Source organism: Artibeus jamaicensis, unplaced genomic scaffold, assembly GCF_021234435.1.
Source record: "Artibeus jamaicensis isolate MK-2021 breed Jamaican fruit bat unplaced genomic scaffold, CSHL_Jam_final contig_465, whole genome shotgun sequence".
NCBI classification, from domain to species: Eukaryota; Metazoa; Chordata; class Mammalia; order Chiroptera; family Phyllostomidae; genus Artibeus; species Artibeus jamaicensis.
In genome coordinates this window covers 14,138,189-14,158,513 of record NW_026521843.1, presented here as the reverse complement: position 1 = coordinate 14,158,513, position 20,325 = coordinate 14,138,189, and the positions used below count along the sequence as shown (strand labels likewise).

Sequence of the window (20,325 nt, the reverse complement as noted above, 5' to 3'; positions counted from 1 at the left end):
AGTGGAGCGCTGTGCTTTAACGGCAAATGTCTGTGTAGCTCACATAACCACCCTGGACCTTCCCGTCGCAACAAGACACTGAGGCAGCGCCATTACCCTCATTCCACAGCTCAGGTTCAGAAAACGTGCTGCTCAAGGCCACAGAACTAGAAAGAGGCACAGCCGGGACCAGAACCCCGGTCTCCTGGCCACCGGGCCCAGGGCTGTTCCATCCACTGCTCCTGCTTTCTTCCCCTCCCCACGCTAGTTGGCACTGGCCCTGCCTAGGGATTGGGGCCTTGCCCTTCTTTGAGGGGCCGCACCTCCCACCTTCCCTGGGGCCAGGGAGGACCAACGGTTGCCACTGCTGCTCTTCTGAACTCCGGGATTCAGGGGAAATGGCCGGGGTGCAGACAAGCACTGCCAGGAGGGAGGGGCCCAGCACTGCCCCAGCGGTCAGCCGCTGCCCACCAGGTGACAGCAGCCTGGGTCCTTCTCCCCTCCAGTACTTCGTCTTCGACTTCCACGTCTCTCCTGACGTCATGTTCGACAAGATCATCAAGATCTCGGTGAGTGGGGAGCAGCTCCTGGCAGGCAGGGCCATCGGCTCACTCGGCACCTTTATGCAAACTTGGAAAGGGCGCCCCCCTCTGGGCGAACCAAGCATAAAAAAGCCCAGACACGGCTAGGCAAGTGGGGCACAGGCTGGCTTTGCGCCGCTCCCGCCCCTGTAGCCGGGTGACTTGGTGCAGTAGACGGCCCACTCACCTGTACCTGGCAGCCAGCAGAAGCAGGCAAGTGCAGGGGAGGCCGACATCGAGCCTCGGCGAGCCAGCCTTGCCTTGCCAAACACTTCCTGCCTCTCCGAGAGGCTTGGGTCCCCAGAAAGGCTGAGGTGGTGCCGCCATCTGTCGGCCCCACGGCCCCGTGGGAGCCTCGGCCCCGCCGGGCCTGACTGCCGCCTGGTGCTTCCGCCCGGAAGGTGATCCACTCCAAGAACCTGCTGCGCAGCGGCACCCTGGTGGGCTCCTTCAAAATGGACGTGGGAACCGTGTACTCCCAGCCTGGTGAGTGGTGTGCCGCCCGGTCCGCGTCGGTGCGCACGCTCCCGCCCGGAGCGTGGTGCGTGCGGTGCTTCCCGCCCAGCGGCCCCTGGGCCCCGCCTGCAGGGCCGAGAGTACGGCAGCCTGCAGGTGTGGGGAGTGATGGGCTGCTGCGTCCCACACCAAGGCGGCGGCCACCTGCACCGGTCTGCTGGCGTCGGTGGAAGACCCAGAGCCGCAGGCCGACCCCCTGCGGGGCTCTGCGGCTTCACCCCTTTTACAGTCGAGGGGTCTGGGGCTCTGAAAAATGCCCAGGCTTCCCCTGCCACCCAGCTGGTCTGAGGCGAAATCAGGCTGTGTGACTCCAGAGCCGCCCCTGAGCCCCACTGTCCCCAAAACCCACTCCTGGCCATCTCGGGAACCATAGGCACACACCCTGGTCTTGGGCTCCACCTCGTCTCTGAAGTGAGCCCGCCATTCAAGGTGCAGTAATGTCCCCACTTGGCCTTCTGACAGTGGCAATGCAATGTCACCCAGACTGTCACGTTTGACCCTCACCAAACAGTGAGGTAGACATCAGCAGTCTTCCCATTGTACAGATGAGATCAATAAAGCCGAGAGAAGGTAAGTGGCTTAAAGGTGCCACTAAATTATTAGGTTGAACAAATTGGTGATTGTTTATGGTTCGACCTAACAGACACTCGGCTGGTGCATGTTATAGCTGAGGCTCAGACTGGGGAATCTGAGTCCAAAACCCAAGACCATCCACGTAAAATCACATAAAATCACGAAATCTTAGGACACTCAAGCTGCAAGAGAACTTAAAACCATCTAGTCCAGCCTCCCTGTGACGATGGAGAAACTGAGGCCCAAGGCAATGCAGGGGCTTGCTCAGAGCCTGGGAACAGAAGCTGGGACTCGCGGCTGCCAGGCCGGTGCCGTCCCCCTACCCCAAGCATGCTGTCATCCTCAGGAGAGGGTGGCCCTCGGGGCCATCAGCACTGCCAGGAGAGGGCGGAGGGCCAGTCCACAGCTCCGGGGCTTCCCCAGGGAGCACGCATGGCTGTGGGGAGGACGTCGCAGAAAGAGAGTGAGGAGCCTCTGGGCTTCCAGGCAGAAGAGTCCCGTGAGGAAGCCAGGGCCACTCAGGGGACACCCACTGAGTGGCAGGCCCAGGCCGAGCATACAGCCCTGGCAGGTCTCACGCCCAGAACCCGAGCAGGCGACGTCACTCCCGCTTCACGGTAAGGAGACTGAGGCTCGGAAGTTCACATCACTGGCCCAGGGCCACACTGCGAGTCAGTAGGAGAAATTCCATGTGAACCCAGGTCTGTTTGGGCCAAAACCTGGTTTCTCCACGGGGGAAACCCACCCACCCCAAAATTAGCTGCTCCCGCTGAGTCTGTCCCTGAGCCTGGTAGCGTCTATGGGAGCCAGAAGTCACATGGCCCCTGCGATTGGGGCACTGACGTCTTCATGCCAATGATCTCCAGTTTGGCCTGAACTGCTTGATGAGTCCTGGTTCCTGACTTCTCAGGACATTGGTAGACAGCACACGGTCAGGGACAAAGGACTCCTGGGTGCCGCTGGGAGCCTTGGTGAGGTCAGTATCTCACGGAGCCAGAGGGATTGCTGGGGAACCAGAGTCTGTTCTAACCCCGACAGGACCTCATTTGCAGTATCAGGTACAACACAGAAAGCCGCTCACTCATTGCAGCTCTCTGCTGGCGACAAGGAGGGACCGAACGGGACTCCACCCAGCCCAACCCCACCAGCCTGCTAGCAACCTCCCCAGCCCAGGCAGCCTTCCCTGGCAGGTGGCAGAGCCAGACCCAAAGCAGGGAAGTGGTTTCAGGCTGGGACGTGTAGCCCAGGGCCTCATGCTGTCCTACACCTCTGGCCCGTTGACAGCAGCCATGCAATGTCACAGATCACAGCGGTAAGACTGGAACGGCCTTGGAGGTCATCAGTCCGGTGTTCACCAGCATAGGACCCTCAGACAGCGTCCCCGATTGGTCACTTGGTCTCCACTTAGACCTCCTCCAAAGGGGGCACCCACCACCCCCTGTTCCATATCTTCCCATCCTTTACGCCAACCAGAGTCTGTCACCCTGCAACCTCCACCCATGCTCCCAAGTTTGCCTTAGAGGGACGGAAAGAATTAATCCAGTCCCTCTTCAAATGGCCTTTAAATTTGAAGGCAAATTTCATGTCCCTCCTGAGTCTCATTCTTTTCTTGCCAAATCTTCCCAGTTCATCTGGCCATGCACACATCTGTCCATCCACACCTACATCCACACACCCACTCACCCATCCACAGACTCACGCATCCATCCATATGTCCATCCACCCATCTGTCCACACAGGACCCCATCCATCTATCTATCCATCTATTCACCTACCTTCCTCTGTGCATCTCCCCGCCCCTCCACCTAGCTATCTGTTCACACGTCCCTCCCACAAACATCTGTTCTGACAAGACCCCGAAGCTCTGGGCAGCCTAGGACATGGTCCCTCCTCCTGAGCTCTGCCAGGTCGGCTGACGACCTCCAGCCACTCCCCACCACACAGCTTCCCCATCTGGCCATGCTGGACTCCCTCTTCAGACTCTGCTACGGCATCCTCTCTCACAGGGCACGGCTGGGCTGGCCGACCCCCAGACAGGCTGATTTCTGCGTACAGTCCCATCGCACTTCACGCAGCCTCATCAGGGTCTGAGCTAGAGTAGAAGGGGAAGGAAGGGGAGGGAAGGAGGAGAGTTCTAAGCCCCTGGAGATTTCAGCGCCACACAAAACCAAGGCCATGGCTTCCCGCTGCTCACAAACAGCTTCAACGCAAACCTGATGTGCAGACCCACCCTAGCATGGCCTCTCCCTGTCATTGTCCTTTCCTCCACACTGGAGTGACACTACCCTGTCTTTAGCAGGCTTTCAGTTTGAAATGGGAAAGAGACAATAAATAATCACAGTGACAGTGTGATAGGAGGTGTGTGTATGGGACACCAAGAACACCAGAAGGTCCAGGCTCAGCAATTCTGAGCAAGTCAGGGAAGGCTGCATGGAAGAGGAGACATTCAAGCAAAAGGAATAGAAGTTTGAACTTGGAGGAGGAGAGTAGGGACAGAGGGATAGTAGGGATGAGGGCATTCCAAGCTCAAAGACCAGCAGCCACAGAGCCATGAAGGTGTGGAATAGCAAGTGAATCATCCGGGGGGGAGGGGTGAGCAGCTTTTCCCAGCAGGACCACAGGGATGGAGCGGGATGAGCCGAGTGGGCAGGAGAGCTGTACCACATCTGTGGTCTTTACCCCAAACACGGGGGCGGCCCACAGACAGAGAAAGGGCCCTCCGTGAAGGCTGTCTGGCCGCTGTGCACAGGTGAGTGCAGGGGTTGGGGTAGGGGGGCTGTCGGCAGAAAAACCAATTAGGCAGCAAAGTCACACTGCAGACCTGGGAATAAGACCTTGCCCGCTCAGGGACTTCTGACTCCTTGGCCCTGGTCCAAAGGCAGGCAGAGCAGGGGCCCCTGGTCCAGGGGACCTGATGGCCTGACCTCTAGGGGCCAAGAAAGCCCCCTGCTCTGCAGCTCTGCGGCCTGCCCTGAGGGCGCGGCGCCCCAGGCCCAGGGTGGTGGGTGCAGTCCCCACTCCTCCCCACTGCAGAGCACCAGTTCCACCACAAGTGGGCCATCCTGTCTGACCCCGACGACATCTCTGCTGGGCTGAAAGGCTACGTGAAGTGTGACGTCGCCGTGGTGGGCAAGGGAGACAACATCAAGACGCCCCACAAGGCCAACGAGACGGAAGAGGAAGACATTGAAGGGTGAGACTCCCATCGTCCCCCAGCCCGAGGCCTGACCCAACCCTTCCTTCCCCAGAGGGAGCCCCTGGGATGGACCAAGCCCAGAGATGGTACCTTCCACCCCCCTTACCCTGTTCTCACCCACCCCCAGACAGCCCAGCTCCTCCTGGAAGGACTTCAGCCAGGGCTAGGGGGCAGCCTGGGCTGGCCTCAGCATCCAGACTCCTCAGAGGACAGAAAGGGCTGAGGCAGAGCAGGGTTTTGCGGAGGTCGTCCCAGGCCCAGGGACATGAAGACGTCAGGGCAGGAGCTGGGGCGCCCGGCCTGCCGCCCTAGCTGTATGTGACGGCAGGAACTTGCTGCTCCCTGAGGGCGTGCCCGCCGAACGCCAGTGGGCCCGGTTCTACGTGAAGATCTACCGAGCGGAGGGGCTGCCCCGGATGAACACGAGCCTCATGGCCAACGTGAAGAAGGCCTTCATTGGGGAGAACAAGGACCTGGTTGACCCCTACGTGCAAGTCTTCTTTGCCGGCCAGAAGGTACTGGGGTAGCGGGCGCAGGGGCTGGGACTTGGGGTGACAGGCATCCAATTGGTGGACGGCCTGGGGCACACAAGTGGCAAAATCAGAAGCAGGAGACTGGCCTGTCATCGCCGTGGCACATTCACCTGTAAAGGGAAGAGAGAGAGATGAGGGAGCTCTGGCTGAGCGGGGCTGGCCGGTGAGGCCAGGCTGGGAAGTGCCTCAGCGCACACAGCCTTGGGGAAGCCTCCGGCCTCTGGGTCCTGGAGACCAAGAGCTGAGGGGAGCATGGAGTGGATGGAGAGGCAGAGAGGCTGGGGTGGGGAAAAGAGTGCAGGAGACAAGTACACACGCACAGCACATGTATACATATGTATGTACACTACATGCATGCACACACAAACATACATACACACACTGCACACATGAGTAAACACACACAAACCTAACACTCCCTCCCACCAGGGCAAGACTTCGGTGCAGAAAAGCAGCTACGAGCCGCTGTGGAACGAGCAGGTCGTCTTCACGGACCTGTTCCCCCCGCTCTGCAAACGCATGAAGGTGCAGATCCGGGACTCGGACAAGGTCAACGACGTGGCCATCGGCACCCACTTCATTGACCTACGCAAGATTTCCAACGACGGAGACAAAGGTCAGCAGTAGGAGACCGCGTGGTGGGGGGTTGGGGGGCAGCCCTAAAAAGAAGGAGTAAATGAGTGAGAGCTGCCCTCGCACGACCACCACGGCCCCACACCCGAGCATGAGAGGCGCTGGGCGTGGTGAAGCCTTGGACGGCAGCTCCCACCGCAAAGGAGAGGTGGCAAGTCACAGCTCAGGTCTGCGCAGAGCTGGACCGGAACCCCAGCTCTGACCATGGGTAGCAGTGTGACCTTTGTACCCACGTTCCCATCGCGAAGATGAAAACAATAATTACGTGTGTACATACACACATTGCATATGTGTGTGCACCGCTGCCATAGCGCCTACCTGTAGACTGGTGGGAAGGGGCCCCTCCTAGGCCCCAGACAGTGTGCTGGGTGCCAGGGACACAGAGGGCGGAGCGCGTTCCCGTCCTCGCAGCATTCGCGGGCGATCAGCGGGGTGCACGTGCTGCCAGAGGCTCAGGCCTGAGGCAGAAGGCACGCAAGACCCCACACCTGTGATTCCGTCTGTAAGATGTGCAGAGTGGGTGACTCCACAGAGACAGACAGCGCCTTAGGGGTGGCCGGGAAGGGGGGCAGGGGCAACCGGGGCAGACCGCTCACAGGTGGGGCATTTCTTTTTCAGGGGGTGGAAATGGTCTGGAGCTGGGGGACGGTTGCAGGACATAGTGAATATGCTAAAACCACTCAAACGCACACTTCAAGTGGTTAATTTTATGTTATCCGAAGTATGTCTTGGTTTTGTTAATGCTGTAACTTTTTAAAAAATCAGGTAGAATAAAAACCAAACAAACAAACAAAAAACCACTTCAGGCAGAATTGGATCCGTGCTACACACAAGACCCAGCAAATCCCAATGATGGGGGAGGTTAGTTAGGACTAGGAATTAGGGGGCTTCCTGGAGGAAGAGCGCTGAGCAGGGAGGGCATTCAGGGATGAGGAGGGGGGTCTGTGTAATTAGAGTGGGCCGCACGTGTATCTACACGTCATGGCCAAGGGCCCCGAAGCCACGCTGAGGTGTGTGGGAGAGGCCAGCGTCTGTTTTTCAAACAGCTTGTAGGCAGCCCCCAGCTCCAGACACAAGGAAGCGGGGAGCGTGACCCACACACGTGCCCCGCACCCGCCCACACATGGCAGACACGAGGTCAGCCCCTTGTAAACCACAGGCTGCTGCACCACAGGCCTTGGTCTGCCTCGAATGTTTCACGGAGCAAGGCATGGGGCCTTCAGCTCAGCAATCGGGAGGTGTAGGCTGGGAGCCCCCAGAAGAGGTCCCTCTAACCCGAGGGGGCCCTGGGGTGTGACACAGGCCACTCCTCTCTCCCTGCCGGCTCACAGGCTTCCTGCCCACGCTGGGCCCAGCCTGGGTGAACATGTACGGCTCCACACGCAACTACACGCTGCTGGACGAGCACCAGGACCTGAACGAGGGCCTGGGTGAGGGTGTGTCCTTCCGTGCCCGCCTCATGCTGGGCCTGGCTGTGGAGATCCTGGACACCTCCAACCCCGAGCTCACCAGCTCCACGGAGGTGCAGGTGGAGCAGGCCACACCCGTCTCAGAGGTGAGCTGTCCCCTGGGGCCCCTGGCTCAGCCGCCTTCCCGGCAGGGTGGCCTGGGCCTGGGCTCTGCCTGCACAAAAGGACTTGGGCTTCAGGCCTTCAGAGTCTTGGCTGCCCAGCTCTATAGCTGGGTGACCTGTCCCCACCATCAGCCCAAAAGGCCAGTAAGGAGGAGGCCTGACCCTGGTCCCAGCATCCCCACGAAAGTTTAGGGATGCCTTCAACCACCTTCCCCACAGAGTTGCACAGGGAAAATAGAAGAATTCTTTCTATTTGGAGCCTTCCTGGAAGCCTCAATGATTGACAGGAAAAATGGAGACAAGCCAATTACCTTTGAGGTCACCATAGGTGAGTGCTGGGCTCACAGAGCGGCCTTCGGGCCCTTGAGGCTTCTGGGTGGTCACTGCTGAGCCCTGCCCGGGAGGAGGGAGACTTTGACTGCTTTCCTCCACGTGTCCCCAAGCGTGCACACTGCACACAGTGCGTGCTCATGGTACACACATGCCCGTGGGGGAGGGGGGCCTGAGCTGCATCCACCACGCTAGACTATGTTTGGGACACAGGGGAGGAAGAAACCATCCCTGCTGAAGGGAAAGAGGCCCTTGTGGGGCTGGAGAGGAGAGAGTGGGAAGATGGGCCGTGTCCTGGGCTGGGCCTTGGGCTCGGGTCATCAGAGCTCTCTGCGAGATCTTTGCAGGCATGGAGGACATGGGGACCGTTCTCTGGTGGGTGTTCTGTCACAACTGAGCTGACCTGACTCCCAGAACTTCCCCTTCCCTGACTTTCCCTCTCCCCTCCCACAAACCCAAGGCAACACCCAGACTGGAGGGCCAGCTGAGGCCCTCTGAGAAAGGATTCTAGGCCTCAGGTGTCCCCTCGTGCTTCCAGGAAACTATGGGAACGAGATTGATGGCCTGTCCCGACCCCAGCGGCCTCGACCTCGGAAGGAGCCTGGGGACGAGGAGGAAGTGGATCTGATCCAGAACTCCAGCGACGAGGAGACGGAGGAGGGTGGGGACCTGGCCTCGATCTCCTCCACCCCACCCATGCGGCCTCAGGTCACTGACAGGTGAGCAGGGGCAGAGAGGGCCCTGGGAGGCCCTGCCTGCTGCCTCCCACCTCCCGGGACCCCAGTCCTCAACCGCCCACCTCCTCCCCGCCCCAGGAACTACTTCCACCTGCCCTACCTGGAACAAAAGCCCTGCATCTACATCAAGAGCTGGTGGCCCGACCAGCGCCGCCGCCTCTACAATGCCAACATTATGGACCACATTGCAGACAAGCTGGTCAGCCCCAGGCCTTGGGGGTGGGGCGGCGAGTCCTCTGCACCTCACAGGCCTGTTTGCCCAGAAGCTTGCTGTGAAGGGCCAGGGGATGGGGTGGCGGGACTGTTGGAGCGGCCGCAGCAGGACCTCTGTTTCTGTCCCTGCCCCTGCCCCTGCCCCCCGCCCCGAAGTGGGCCAAGAGACTGAGGGCTACCTGGAGTGGAGTCTGGCATTCCTGGCCCAGCCAGTCCTGGGGTTCCCTGAAGGCAGTGGGGTACCCTTCTCTCTCTGACCTGTACCTCCCCCACCTAGTCCTGATTCTGCTCACCCCTGTGAGTCCACCAGGACCCCAGATTCAGAGTCCCAAAGTGGCTTTTTCCTTTAGGAACTGAAGGCCCCTGGGTTTCAAAAGCAAAACCTGGGAAATTGGATTCCTGATGACAGTGGGACGCTGGAGGGTGGCACTAGTGGGAGGTCCCAGGTCACCTTATTTCCCCTGGTGGATGGAGTGGCATTTGGGGAGGCTGGGGGAGGGGCTGTGACTCGGCATGCACCCCACTCCTGGTCCTCAGGAAGAAGGCCTGAACGACGTGCAGGAGATGATCAAAACCGAGAAGTCCTACCCCGAGCGTCGGCTGCGGGGTGTCCTGGAGGAGCTTAGCAGTGGCTGCCAGTGAGGGAGAGGGGCAGTGGGGGGAGGCTGGGGGCCGGGATAGGGAAGACAAGGAGGTGTCCGCAGGCCTCCAGCTGGAGGGTGGGCTCTGCTAAGACCTGCTCCCCTCACCCCCAGCCGGTTCCTCTCCCTCGCTGACAAGGACCAGGGTCACTTGTCCCGTACCAGGCTCGACCGGGAGCGCCTCAAGTCATGCATGCGGGAGCTGGTGAGGACACAGGGTCCTCAGTGCTGGACCACAGGGGAGGGAGGGAAGGTCTGGAGGTGAAAGGGGAAACTGAGGAGGGAGGATGTATGTCTGAGGCCACAGTCCCCCCGGACCAGCCCCCTCCATCAGGTGTGGTGGCCCCACTTACCCCACTCACCCTCACAGGAGAGCATGGGGCAGCAGGCGAAGACCTTGCGGTCTCAGGTGAAGCGACACACCGTGCGGGACAAGCTGAGGCTGTGCCAGAACTTCCTGCAGAAGCTGCGTTTCCTGGCAGATGAGGTGTGCCCCTGCCGGTGTGCATAGAGGGGTGCCCAGGCCAAACCCCAGTGACCAGGAGGGGGGGGGCACACAGGAAGGGGTTGGGCCGGACCTCCTAGGAGGCCACTGCTGCTCCGACAGCTGTCGGGGGGACAGGGATGAATGAGCCTTTCATCCTACTGTACATTCTTCCCGCCCCATCGGTGGGGGGCGAAGGAAGACCAGCACCCGGGGTCTTTCCTCTGGTCCCTGAGGGAAAGACCCTGGTGGCCAGCGAGGCCCACGGAGCCCCCGCCAAGAAGCGGCCCCCTCACCCCATGGCTCCCCTCCCACAGCCCCAGCACAGCATCCCCGACGTCTTCATCTGGATGATGAGCAACAACAAACGCATTGCCTACGCCCGGGTGCCCTCCAAAGACCTGCTCTTCTCCATTGTGGAGGAGGAGCTGGGCAAGGACTGCGCCAAGGTCAAGACACTCTTCCTCAAGGTGCCAAGAGGGGGCCTGACCGAGGGGGTACTGCGGGGTGGGGGCTGGGGTCCTGGGTTTGCACCTGGCTCCTTCTAAGGGTCAGTCCCCCCCGGGGAGGGAGCCGCCCCCAGCCCAGGTCTGGCAAGTGTGAGCTGGTGGAGTGGTGCCCGCAGGGAGCAGGTGCTGAGAGAGGAAGGAGCTGGCAGAGAATGGGAGGCGGGGAGGACATTATGGTCCTGCCCCATCCACGTCCTCCGTGCTGACCCCACCCCCACCCCCAGCTGCCTGGGAAGCGGGGTCTCGGCTCGATGGGCTGGACGGTGCAGGCCAAGCTGGAGCTCTACCTGTGGCTGGGCCTCAGCAAGCAGCGCAAGGACTTCCTGTGCGGCCTGCCCTGCGGCTTCGAGGAGGTCAAGGCCGCCCAGGGTCTGGGCCTGCACTCCTTCCCACCCATCAGCCTGGTCTACACCAGTGAGTGGGGACCCCTGGCTCCCAGCCCTCACCCTGGGAGGGTGCTGGGGTGGGGTAGGGGCAGCGTCCCCAAGCCTCAGCCTGCCCTTCCCCACAGAGAAGCAGGTGTTCCAGCTCCGAGCCCACATGTACCAGGCACGCAGCCTCTTCGCTGCGGACAGCAGCGGCCTCTCCGACCCTTTTGCTCGTGTCTTCTTCATCAACCAGAGTCAGTGCACAGAGGTGAGGGTCAGCAGGGGAGGGAGTGGCTCTGGCTTTGAGAGCATCTGCGGACCCGTGAGCCTGTGAGAGACAGAGGGAAGCCCTGCAGACAAGCTGCGCGCCCAGGCCACCCCGCTGAAGGCTTTGGTGTGGTTCTGGTGAACTCGGGAAGACGCAGGCAAAGGGGGCAGGAGCAGACTTCACACTGGCCTTCATTTTTAGATTCCTAGAAGGGTCAGGGAACATGACACTCCTGCCCCCCGAGTCCCCTGGAAGCCACGGTGGCTGCAGGTGGCTTCTGATTGGAGATCTTTCCATCCACCACACTTATTACCTGTCTCCCCTGCCCTGCCCCGTACCGCAGGTGCTGAATGAGACCCTGTGCCCCACCTGGGACCAAATGCTGGTGTTCGACAACCTGGAGCTATACGGAGAAGCTCATGAGTTGCGGGACGATCCCCCCATCATTGTCATTGAAATCTACGACCAGGACACCATGGTAGGGGTGGACCCTGGGACCCGGGACCTACCGCTTCGTCACTGCCCTCCATGTGCATTGGTGGCCGCCTGCCCAGACCCCCTCAGCCAAGGCGCTGTGGGAAATGCGGGAGCCTGGGCTGCTGACCGGGCCTCCTGCCCTGTCTCTGCAGCCTGACCCTTCCCCGCACTGTGGGCCTCTGGGGTCTCGGGGGAAGATGCGTTAGGGTGTCCCCACCTCCCTGCACAGACAGAGAGAGCTCAGGCCCCAAGTCTCCGGGACATGTATCAGCAAGTCCTGCTGTCCCCAGCCCTCCCCTGTCCCAAGGGGCCCTCAGCCTCCTGCCCGCACCTACCAGTCAGTAACAGCCTCCCAGTTCTCCATGAGCGCTCTGGAGTGGGGGGGCTGAAAGATTGGAGGGTCCCTCCAGAGCTGGGGAGCCACTTATGACAAGCGTCCTCAGCTACTGGGGTCCTAGAGTGACCCTTGACTAGAGATGGGAGGACTAATCCTGAGTCCCAAATCGGCCCCCACTGCCAGCATGGCCTTGAGCGAATCTGTGGTGAGACTTGGTTTGCCCACTGGTGGGATGGGGTAACCCCACCTGCCCCTCACCCACTACGTTGTAACAAGGACAGAGTAAGACCCCAGGCATGACTGTGCTCGGTCAACTCAAGCACCAAGCAGCCACCTTGGCCATTTGTCCCATCAGGGCAAGTTCGACTTCATGGGCCGGACCTTCGCCAAGCCCGTGGTGAAGATGGCCGATGAGGCGTACTGCCCGCCCCGCTTCCCGCCCCAGCTCGAGTACTACCAGATCTACCGAGGCAACTCCACGGCCGGGGACCTTCTGGCTGCCTTTGAGCTCCTGCAGGTGGGCGGGCCCTCTCCCCATCCTGCTGAGGGGCCTGTCTGCCTGGAGCCAGGAGTGTGGTTCTTGGGGGCCTGGGGTGTTGGGTCCTCCCTGTCTCTCTAGATCACATGGCAACTTACTCCTGGGAAGGGAGAGCCCACTGTCCAGGCTCCGCAGGGTGTGACCTTATGACCCCTCTTCCCCAGATCGGGCCGGCAGGGAAGGCCGACCTGCCACCCATCGACGGCCCGGTGGATGTGGATCGAGGCCCCATCATGCCTGTGCCCATGGGCATCCGGCCCGTGCTCAGCAAATACCGAATCGAGGTGCGTGAGGGCTCCACCCTCCCCTCCCGCCCCTCCCGCCCCTCCCACCCCGGCCCTGCATGGGCCCTGCTGTGCTCGCTCTTCTGTGCCCCTCACTCTGTGACTCCAACGAGGGCCATCAGCATCAATTACACTGTTGACATCAGATTCCAGGGGCCTTCAGCAACCTCAGGCCACCTCATTTTTCAGACAAGGAGACTGAGGGACAAGGAGGGGAAGTGACTCGTCCGAGGTCACACCCGGAGGTGGCAGCAGACGCAGCCCCACCAGTCCAGTCTGCCCAGTCTGCACTGAGCCTCCCTGCCACGTGCTGGGACCCGTCCCAGCCCTGCCGCCCGTCCCCAACACCCACCCCTGTCAGCTGCCCTGGCCCTCCCGACCCACTGCCCGGTTCCTTCTCTGGAGGCCCAGTCCACCGCTGGATCCCTTGACTGAGGGGACTCTCCCGTCCCCCTGCCCCCTCCCAGGTGCTGTTCTGGGGCCTGCGGGACCTGAAACGCGTGAACCTGGCCCAGGTGGATCGGCCGAGGGTGGACATTGAGTGTGCAGGGAAGGGGGTACAGTCATCCATGATCCACAACTACAAGAAGAACCCCAACTTCAGCACCCTCGTGAAGTGGTTTGAAGTGGTGGGTGCTGGCCCGGGCACAGCCTGGCAGAGTGGGAGGCAGCTGGCACGGTGGGGCAGGTCAGGCGCCTCTGCCCCTTCTCTGAGCTCAGGCTCCGTTGGCAACACCCAGGACCTGCCGGAGAACGAGCTACTGCACCCACCCTTGAACATCCGCGTGGTGGACTGCCGGGCCTTTGGCCGCTACACCCTGGTGGGCTCCCACGCTGTTAATTCCCTGCGGCGCTTCATCTACCGGCCCCCAGACCACTCGGGCGCCAACTGGAACACCACTGGTAGGCCGCACCCCAGGGCCCAGGCCTATGTCCTCCGGCCCTTGGAAGGGGCTCCAGCTCACGGCCCAGTCACACAGCCACCTGTCTGCCACCCCAGGGCATCCACGAGTGGGTACAGGGGAGGCCAGCGGGAAGGTCCTGTCCCAGGAGCCAAGCCTGCACAGGGCTGCCCCTCACTCTAGAGCCAGAAAGAGCCAGAGCCGGAGATGCCCTTAGAGAGCCTGAGGGCAGATAGCTTCCTCAGCTGGTACTTGGAGGAGGCCTGGCCTCCACCCACCCCCACCCTGCCCCCGGCCTCCCTCCTGGCCCAGCCTCCACTCCTTCTCTCGGCTGCAGCTCCTCCTTCCTCCCGCTCGCCTTCTCCCTCTCCTGATGCCCACAGTTTTCCCCTCAACTGCTGCATCCTTCTCCCTCCCCTCTGAAAGCTGGAGAATCAGCTTTAGGCCTCTCTCTGGTCCGTCTGGTCACCCCTGACTTTCACTGTCACTCCTGCTCTTCCCTGTCTGTCTGCCTGTCTGTCCATCTCTCTGTCCAGTAAGACTCCTCCGGGGCTGCCGTGTGCTGTGCAATGGGGGCCCCTCCTCTCACCCCACAGGGGAGGTCGTGGTGAACATGGAGCCAGAGGTGCCTGTCAAGAAGCTGGAGACCATGGTGAAGCTGGACGCGGTAAGGCACGTGGGGCATGGCCAGCACCACACTGGCTGGGAGCGTGTGGCTGCGTGTGATGCTCCCTCTGAGCCAGGCCACCTCCTTCAGCGTGTCCAGGGCTGACCCTGACTGTGTGTGCAAACAGCTCCATCCCAGACTGTGCCAGTGTGTGCATGGATGAGAGGCGGAAAGAGCCAGAACCATTTGACAGCACAGCCAGCTCTTCCTGGGAAGCTCCCTTGTTTCAGGCCCTCAGCAAACAAGACAGAGGACAGGACCTCAGCTTCCCCATCATCCCACAGGCCCTGGGCTCTGGCAGGGTGTTTTCACCAGGATCCTCTTTGGCTATGCAATTATGTGTGGTGTGTGTGTTGTGTGTGTGTATCCACTTAATTTTTAAGGTGCTTGACCTGGTCAGAGAGGAAAAGTGGAGTTGAAGTTGACTCTGTCTAGCCAACCTCACTGAAATCCTGAATGTGGCCAGCCCCCCCCCAATCCTGACCCTCCCACTGAAATCATCTGGGGTGTCCACAGCTGCCTCAGGGTTGAGAACCACCGCCCTGTAAGGTTTCAGGGAACGTCTGCAAGGCAGACCTTTTGCGGGCTCACCGGCAGCGTGCTCTCGTTAGTGCAGAGTTGACCCTGGGTACGCAGGGACTCACAGCGCATAGCAAGTGTCTCCCCACGCTCTCTGGCTGGGCTGCTGCCTCTGCTGCAGGCTCCGGGGGTGCTAATTCTGTCCCTGTCTCTTTGGTTCTCCTTTGCAGACTTCTGATGCTGTCATCAAGGTGGATGTGGTGAGTATGGGGACTGTCTGGGGGTTCTGGAGAAAGAGGACCCTACACTGGCATGGGTGTCAGTCCAAAGGGTGCAGCAACAGGCAGAGGGCCACCCCAGCCCCTGGATGCTCATGCCTGCATACCTCCCAAAGCGGCAGACCAAGACAGCTGCTTAGGCAGTGGGGCCCCTGCATGCCAACCCCTCTTTGGCCGGGGGCTCATGTGGGCAGGTCATGACCTCTCCAGCCATGGCATCCTCCTCTACAAGACAAAGCCCCGCCCTTTGACAGTCATGGCCCCACAGAGCCTCACAGGGCCCAGGGCTTCCCGGGAGCAGATGGTCAGAATGGATGGGGAACCCCCTGGTTGTCCAGGACCCTGGAAATGGCCAGGGCGCAGCGATGTCTGCAGGACTCTTGACCTGGCCAACCCTCCAGGCTGATGAAGAGAAGGAGAAGAAGAAGAAGAAGAAGAAGGGCAACTCGGAAGAGCCGGAGGAAGATGAGCCAGATGAGAGCATGCTGGATTGGTGGTCCAAGTACTTCGCCTCCATCGACACCATGAAGGAGGTGAGGCCTCAGGGCTGGGCTAGGGGGCTGAGGAGGAACTGCTCCGGGGAGGCGACCCCAGCTCCGCATCAGGCCCTCCTGTCCAACTCCCTTCCTGCTCCCCACCTGGGCTGGCTGCTCCACCCCATTAACACGAGCTTGGAACAGCCTTGTCTCATAGCCTTGATGTTCTAGTCCAGGATGTCTTTCCCAGCATGGCGGACCTGTCTCTATCCCTGGCTTGCTTTCTTCTGGTCCTCATTCACTCCGTTCACAAACATCTCTTGAATATACACAAGTCAGACACCATCCTAGGTGCTCTGGGAGCGAGATAAGGCACCGCACCTGCCCCGAGGACCCTTCTGTTTGCTGGGCAAAATGGGCATGTAAGCAAACATAGTTCAGCGTGATAGTGAAAGCCAATCAGCCGCTGCTGGGGCCAGAGAAGGCTTCACAGAGGAGGTGATGTTTGAGGAAGAGGAGAAACATGCTCAGAAGCCAAAAGGAAACAATAGCTTCGCAGTAGGACTTGCTCATCTTCACGCTGTTTTATTTGACCCATCTTGGTCACTGTAGCTATGACATGTTCTTCCCCTGTTGTGGGCACATGGGTTCCATCGGCTGAGCCAGACCACAAGTTCCAGAAGCACATTTTTCCTCTTCTTCATCAATCTCTTCTCCACACTGCTTTCCTAGCTCAAAGCACTCCCTCCTGACTGGCTGACCGGGAGAGATGTGTGCCTCAATTTCCTCAACTGAGCTGACCCAGCCACATGCTCTCCCCAGGCCCTTTCTGTGGCCCAAGCCGTGTGTGATGTTTACTATGCATGTTAGAGCACAGGCTAAGCTTCCACAGCAAGTTAGATCGGTGTGAACAAGGGAAAAGCTGTTATGGTGACTCGATGGTGTCAAAGACCAAGATACTGCCACCTTGCTACCGTCCTCTGGGTAGTGAGTGATGGCACAGGAAGGGGTAAAGAGAAGAAGAGGGTCACATTCCTTTCCTTGACTGGCCCAACCCAGAAGTTGCACATATTAGCCAGAATCTAGTCCTAGGGCCACACGTAGCTGCAAGGGAGGCTGGGAAGTGTAACCTTTACCAGGGTTGCATGCATGCCAAGAAAAACTCCTCCAGAACAGGAGAGCACACCCAAACACAGTGGGTTTGTAACCCAGCCGGGAAGCCTTTCTGTTTCTAGCACATTTAAGCCTGGTCTGAGACCAAAGTAGGGGGTCCACTGACCCCTGCCCAAGAAGCCCACCTTCCTTCCTCCTCTCGCCTCATCTTTTGGCAGCAACTTCGACAGCAAGATACCTCAGGAATGGACTTGGAAGAGAAGGAGGAGACAGACAACCCTGAGGGTGAGCCCTAAAACCCTGGATCTCTGTCCCTCCCTCCCCTGCCCCCAGGTGGCCAGCTCCCCACCTGCTGCTGCACCAGCTGCTTCTCTTTCTCACTCCCGTGCACCCACATGGCTGCAGCAGCCAAGGTCAGATATCCCCAGGTGTCCCTGGGCACTAGTGAGCAGGCTTAGGCTGGTGGACAGGCATTCAGAGCCACAGAAGAGCTGGAAACGCCCTCGGAGCTCATCCTACCCAGCACTTCCCAATCCTTCTCTGTGGCACGATGTTAATGGGTATCCTGGAGAGAAAAGAGGGTTCTACGGTGCGAGGCAAAAAATAGGTCTTTTGGTTCAGGAATTCTCAGTGTCTTTAATGCACAAATGCTATTTTAAACCTCTAAAAGGAAGCTCTAATATAAAACATTTCCCCAACATAGTCAACCGTGACACCTTTTTTCTAAAGCTTTACAAGAACACCTCCACCTCAGACAAGCAGGCTGAGGCCAGGGAAGAGAGAGAGCAGCTTCCCCGCCCTGCTCTGCCTCAGGGCAGGACAGCAGTCTTTGCGCACATTCCTGGCGTGACCTTGCTGGGCACCTGCGCCGTGTGAGGCGGGCCTGCCTGGGAGCACGGTCTGCAGTTTACGGATGAGTGCACAGAGACCGGCCCAGTGACGTTGGCCAAGTGCATGCACTGGCAGCGGCGCTGGATCTCCAGCCATCCTGCTCCCCCGTGTCTGCCCCAAACGGACGAGGCCTCCTTTTCTGTTCCTGGCCAGGTGGGAGGGGGCTGATGAAGGGCAAGGAGAAGGCGAAGGCTGCAAAGGATGAGAAGAAGAGGAGAACCCAGAGCCCCGGCCCCGGCCAGGGGTCCGAAGCCCCTGAGAAGAAGAAATCTAAGATCGATGAGCTCAAAGTAAGGGTCTGGGACAGGAGGTGGCAAATGGGACAAGAGGGAGGCCAGTGGACAGGCCGCGTCCCCCTAACGCCTCGGCCTGGCTCAGGTGTACCCCAGGGAGCTCGAGTCAGATTTCGACAACTTCGAGGACTGGCTGCACACCTTCAACCTGCTTCGGGGCAAGACAGGGGATGACGAAGATGGCTCCAGCGAAGAGGAACGCATTGTGGGCCGGTTCAAGGTCAGGCAAGGAGCAGGGCCCAGCCCCTAAGCCCCAGGCCCTGAACCTGAGCCCTCAGGGTACCCTTATGCCCCCCACCCCCATGCCAGCAAGAGCCCAGGGCTGACAGTCACATGAAACTGTCAGCTGTACTGGTTGGTGAAATATGAAAAGACTTCCATGCTCATCGATAAAGAGCATCCGCCCCGGGGGCCTCCCCAAGTTGCCTCCATTCCCCTCCACTGCTGCCCCAGCCACTCCTTCCAGAACCCCTAGGCCTCCCCATGATCCAGCCACCAGAGGGTTCAGGCCCTGCCACAGCAGGTGCGACTGTTGGTTGTTCTGATGCCGCCCCTGCCTGTGCTCACTGAAGCCTGTGCCCTGACGTGCCTTGCCTTGCCCAGGGCTCCCTCTGCATGTACAAAGTGCCACTCCCAGAGGACGTGTCCCGGGAAGCTGGCTACGACCCCAGCTACGGCATGTTCCAGGGCATCCCCAGCAACGAGCCCATCAACGTGCTGGTCCGCGTCTACGTGGTCCGGGTGAGACCCCCTCGTGGCCCAGTCCCCCCACCCCGGGGCGGGGGGCTGCAGCAGCTGCGAACTGGCAGCGCCTGATGGGGAAGCTCCTGAGGGTCGTGCAGTCTAGTCCCCACCCTCGAGAGAGGAGGAAACCAAGGCCCAGACGGGGCACACAGCAAGCCTCCTGCCCTTTGCCCTCGGGACTGTCGGGGAGCAGAGCAGGGGCACTGGCGATGAGGAGGGTGTGGGGAGCCTGCTCAGGAGCACCCCTCCCCCATCTCAGGCCACAGACCTGCACCCCGCGGACATCAACGGCAAAGCGGACCCCTACATCGCCATCCGCCTGGGCAAGACTGACATCCGGGACAAGGAGAACTACATCTCCAAGCAGCTCAACCCTGTCTTTGGGAAGTAAGGCCTCCAGGTGGCCTCCCAGCTGCCCCCGCAACTTCTCCAGCCCAGACCCCCTCTCCTCTCAACCCACCTCACCTTCAATCCTTTTCTCAACCTCACCCGGCCAGGTCCTTTGACATCGAGGCGTCCTTCCCCATGGAATCCATGCTGACAGTCTCCGTGTATGACTGGGACCTGGTGGGCACCGATGACCTCATCGGGGAAACCAAGATTGACCTGGAGAACCGCTTCTACAGCAAGCACCGCGCCACCTGTGGCATCGCCCAGACCTACTCCATGTGCGTGGGTGGGGCGGGGCGGGGCTGGGCCCACCTGTCAGGACTTGACTCTAAAAATAAGATTCAGAGCACATGGTTTGGGAAGGTAGACATTTTACAGGGTCTGCTCCAGGCCGGGCCTGCACCCCTGCCCACTCTGGGCACGGCCTTCAGAGACCAGGACAAGGAGCGAGCCGCCAGCAGGTTCCAGGACAGAGGAGGCAGGGCCAAAAGAGAAAAGTGAAAAGTGGGCTGGGAACAGAGGCGGCACTGTGCCCCGGGGAAGAGTCCACTGGGGTTCCGGCCAGTCTCTGTCACTGACTGGCTACGTGACCCTGGTTACATCCCTTAACCTCTCAGGTCATCAGTTTCCTCATGGGAGTCTTGGAGGTTTGAGAGGAGCGGACACCCTAGGGGCAACTGGATACTCATCCTGGGGACACTGGTCATCTGGGGCCAGAGCTCAGGGCAGAGGGGATCAGCCTCCTGCAGCCCTAGCGCCTCAGTGGAACCTGGAGCCTGGGACGGGACCCATGGGCTGACGTTGGGCAACAGACAACTTAAGGGAACTGGCTATAAGCAGCTGCCACCTGGGAATGGCTCCGCCCCTCCCCAAGCCCCACCATGCCTCTGTGCCCCCTCCCACAGACACGGCTACAATATCTGGAGGGACCCCATGAAGCCCAGCCAGATCCTGACCCGCCTCTGCAAGGAGGGCAAAGTGGATGGCCCCCACTTCGGGCCCCCTGGGAGGGTGAAGGTGTTCAACCGAGTCTTCACGGGGCCCTCTGAGATGGAGGACGAGAACGGTAATGGGGTGCTGGATGCAGCCACAGTGGGGCCGGAGGTCAAGGAGGGGCCCCCGCTTCCCTCTGATGGGACCTCAGGGCATAGTCTGGGGTGCCCTTGGTCTGGGCCTAGTGACCCCCTACGCATCAGCCCAGAGTCCCCCCACTCTGCCTGCCCAGCCTCTGCCAAGCCCCCCAGAGCTACAAAGCACTCACCTGCTTGCTGCTTCTTCTCTC

At 60.3% G+C, this 20,325-nt stretch overlaps 1 protein-coding gene across 5 annotated transcripts in view; it reads left to right on the top strand.

The window, feature by feature from the left end:
* Positions 1 to 20,325, top strand: part of OTOF (otoferlin) — an 80,845-nt gene that overhangs the window by 55,196 nt on the left and 5,324 nt on the right. For 3 of the 5 annotated variants that reach the window (XM_037146774.2, XM_037146775.2, XM_053667009.1), the window contains 30 exons: positions 486 to 548; positions 962 to 1,046; positions 4,683 to 4,842; positions 5,174 to 5,360; positions 5,808 to 5,994; positions 7,343 to 7,566; positions 7,804 to 7,912; positions 8,453 to 8,633; positions 8,730 to 8,850; positions 9,402 to 9,502; positions 9,620 to 9,710; positions 9,876 to 9,992; positions 10,307 to 10,459; positions 10,723 to 10,912; positions 11,010 to 11,134; positions 11,478 to 11,612; positions 12,304 to 12,465; positions 12,651 to 12,770; positions 13,238 to 13,399; positions 13,511 to 13,673; positions 14,269 to 14,339; positions 15,089 to 15,118; positions 15,538 to 15,669; positions 16,944 to 17,010; positions 17,770 to 17,906; positions 17,995 to 18,129; positions 18,513 to 18,650; positions 18,913 to 19,040; positions 19,151 to 19,321; positions 19,949 to 20,109. In XM_037146774.2, coding sequence (XP_037002669.2) covers positions 486 to 548; positions 962 to 1,046; positions 4,683 to 4,842; positions 5,174 to 5,360; positions 5,808 to 5,994; positions 7,343 to 7,566; positions 7,804 to 7,912; positions 8,453 to 8,633; positions 8,730 to 8,850; positions 9,402 to 9,502; positions 9,620 to 9,710; positions 9,876 to 9,992; positions 10,307 to 10,459; positions 10,723 to 10,912; positions 11,010 to 11,134; positions 11,478 to 11,612; positions 12,304 to 12,465; positions 12,651 to 12,770; positions 13,238 to 13,399; positions 13,511 to 13,673; positions 14,269 to 14,339; positions 15,089 to 15,118; positions 15,538 to 15,669; positions 16,944 to 17,010; positions 17,770 to 17,906; positions 17,995 to 18,129; positions 18,513 to 18,650; positions 18,913 to 19,040; positions 19,151 to 19,321; positions 19,949 to 20,109 — 4,006 coding nt within the window. Of the gene's footprint in view, positions 1 to 485; positions 549 to 961; positions 1,047 to 4,682; positions 4,843 to 5,173; positions 5,361 to 5,807; positions 5,995 to 7,342; positions 7,567 to 7,803; positions 7,913 to 8,452; positions 8,634 to 8,729; positions 8,851 to 9,401; positions 9,503 to 9,619; positions 9,711 to 9,875; positions 9,993 to 10,306; positions 10,460 to 10,722; positions 10,913 to 11,009; positions 11,135 to 11,477; positions 11,613 to 12,303; positions 12,466 to 12,650; positions 12,771 to 13,237; positions 13,400 to 13,510; positions 13,674 to 14,208; positions 14,340 to 15,088; positions 15,119 to 15,537; positions 15,670 to 16,943; positions 17,011 to 17,769; positions 17,907 to 17,994; positions 18,130 to 18,512; positions 18,651 to 18,912; positions 19,041 to 19,150; positions 19,322 to 19,948; positions 20,110 to 20,325 lie in introns of all 5 variants that reach the window. The other 2 variants (XM_037146773.2, XM_037146772.2) reach the window with 1 other exon arrangement.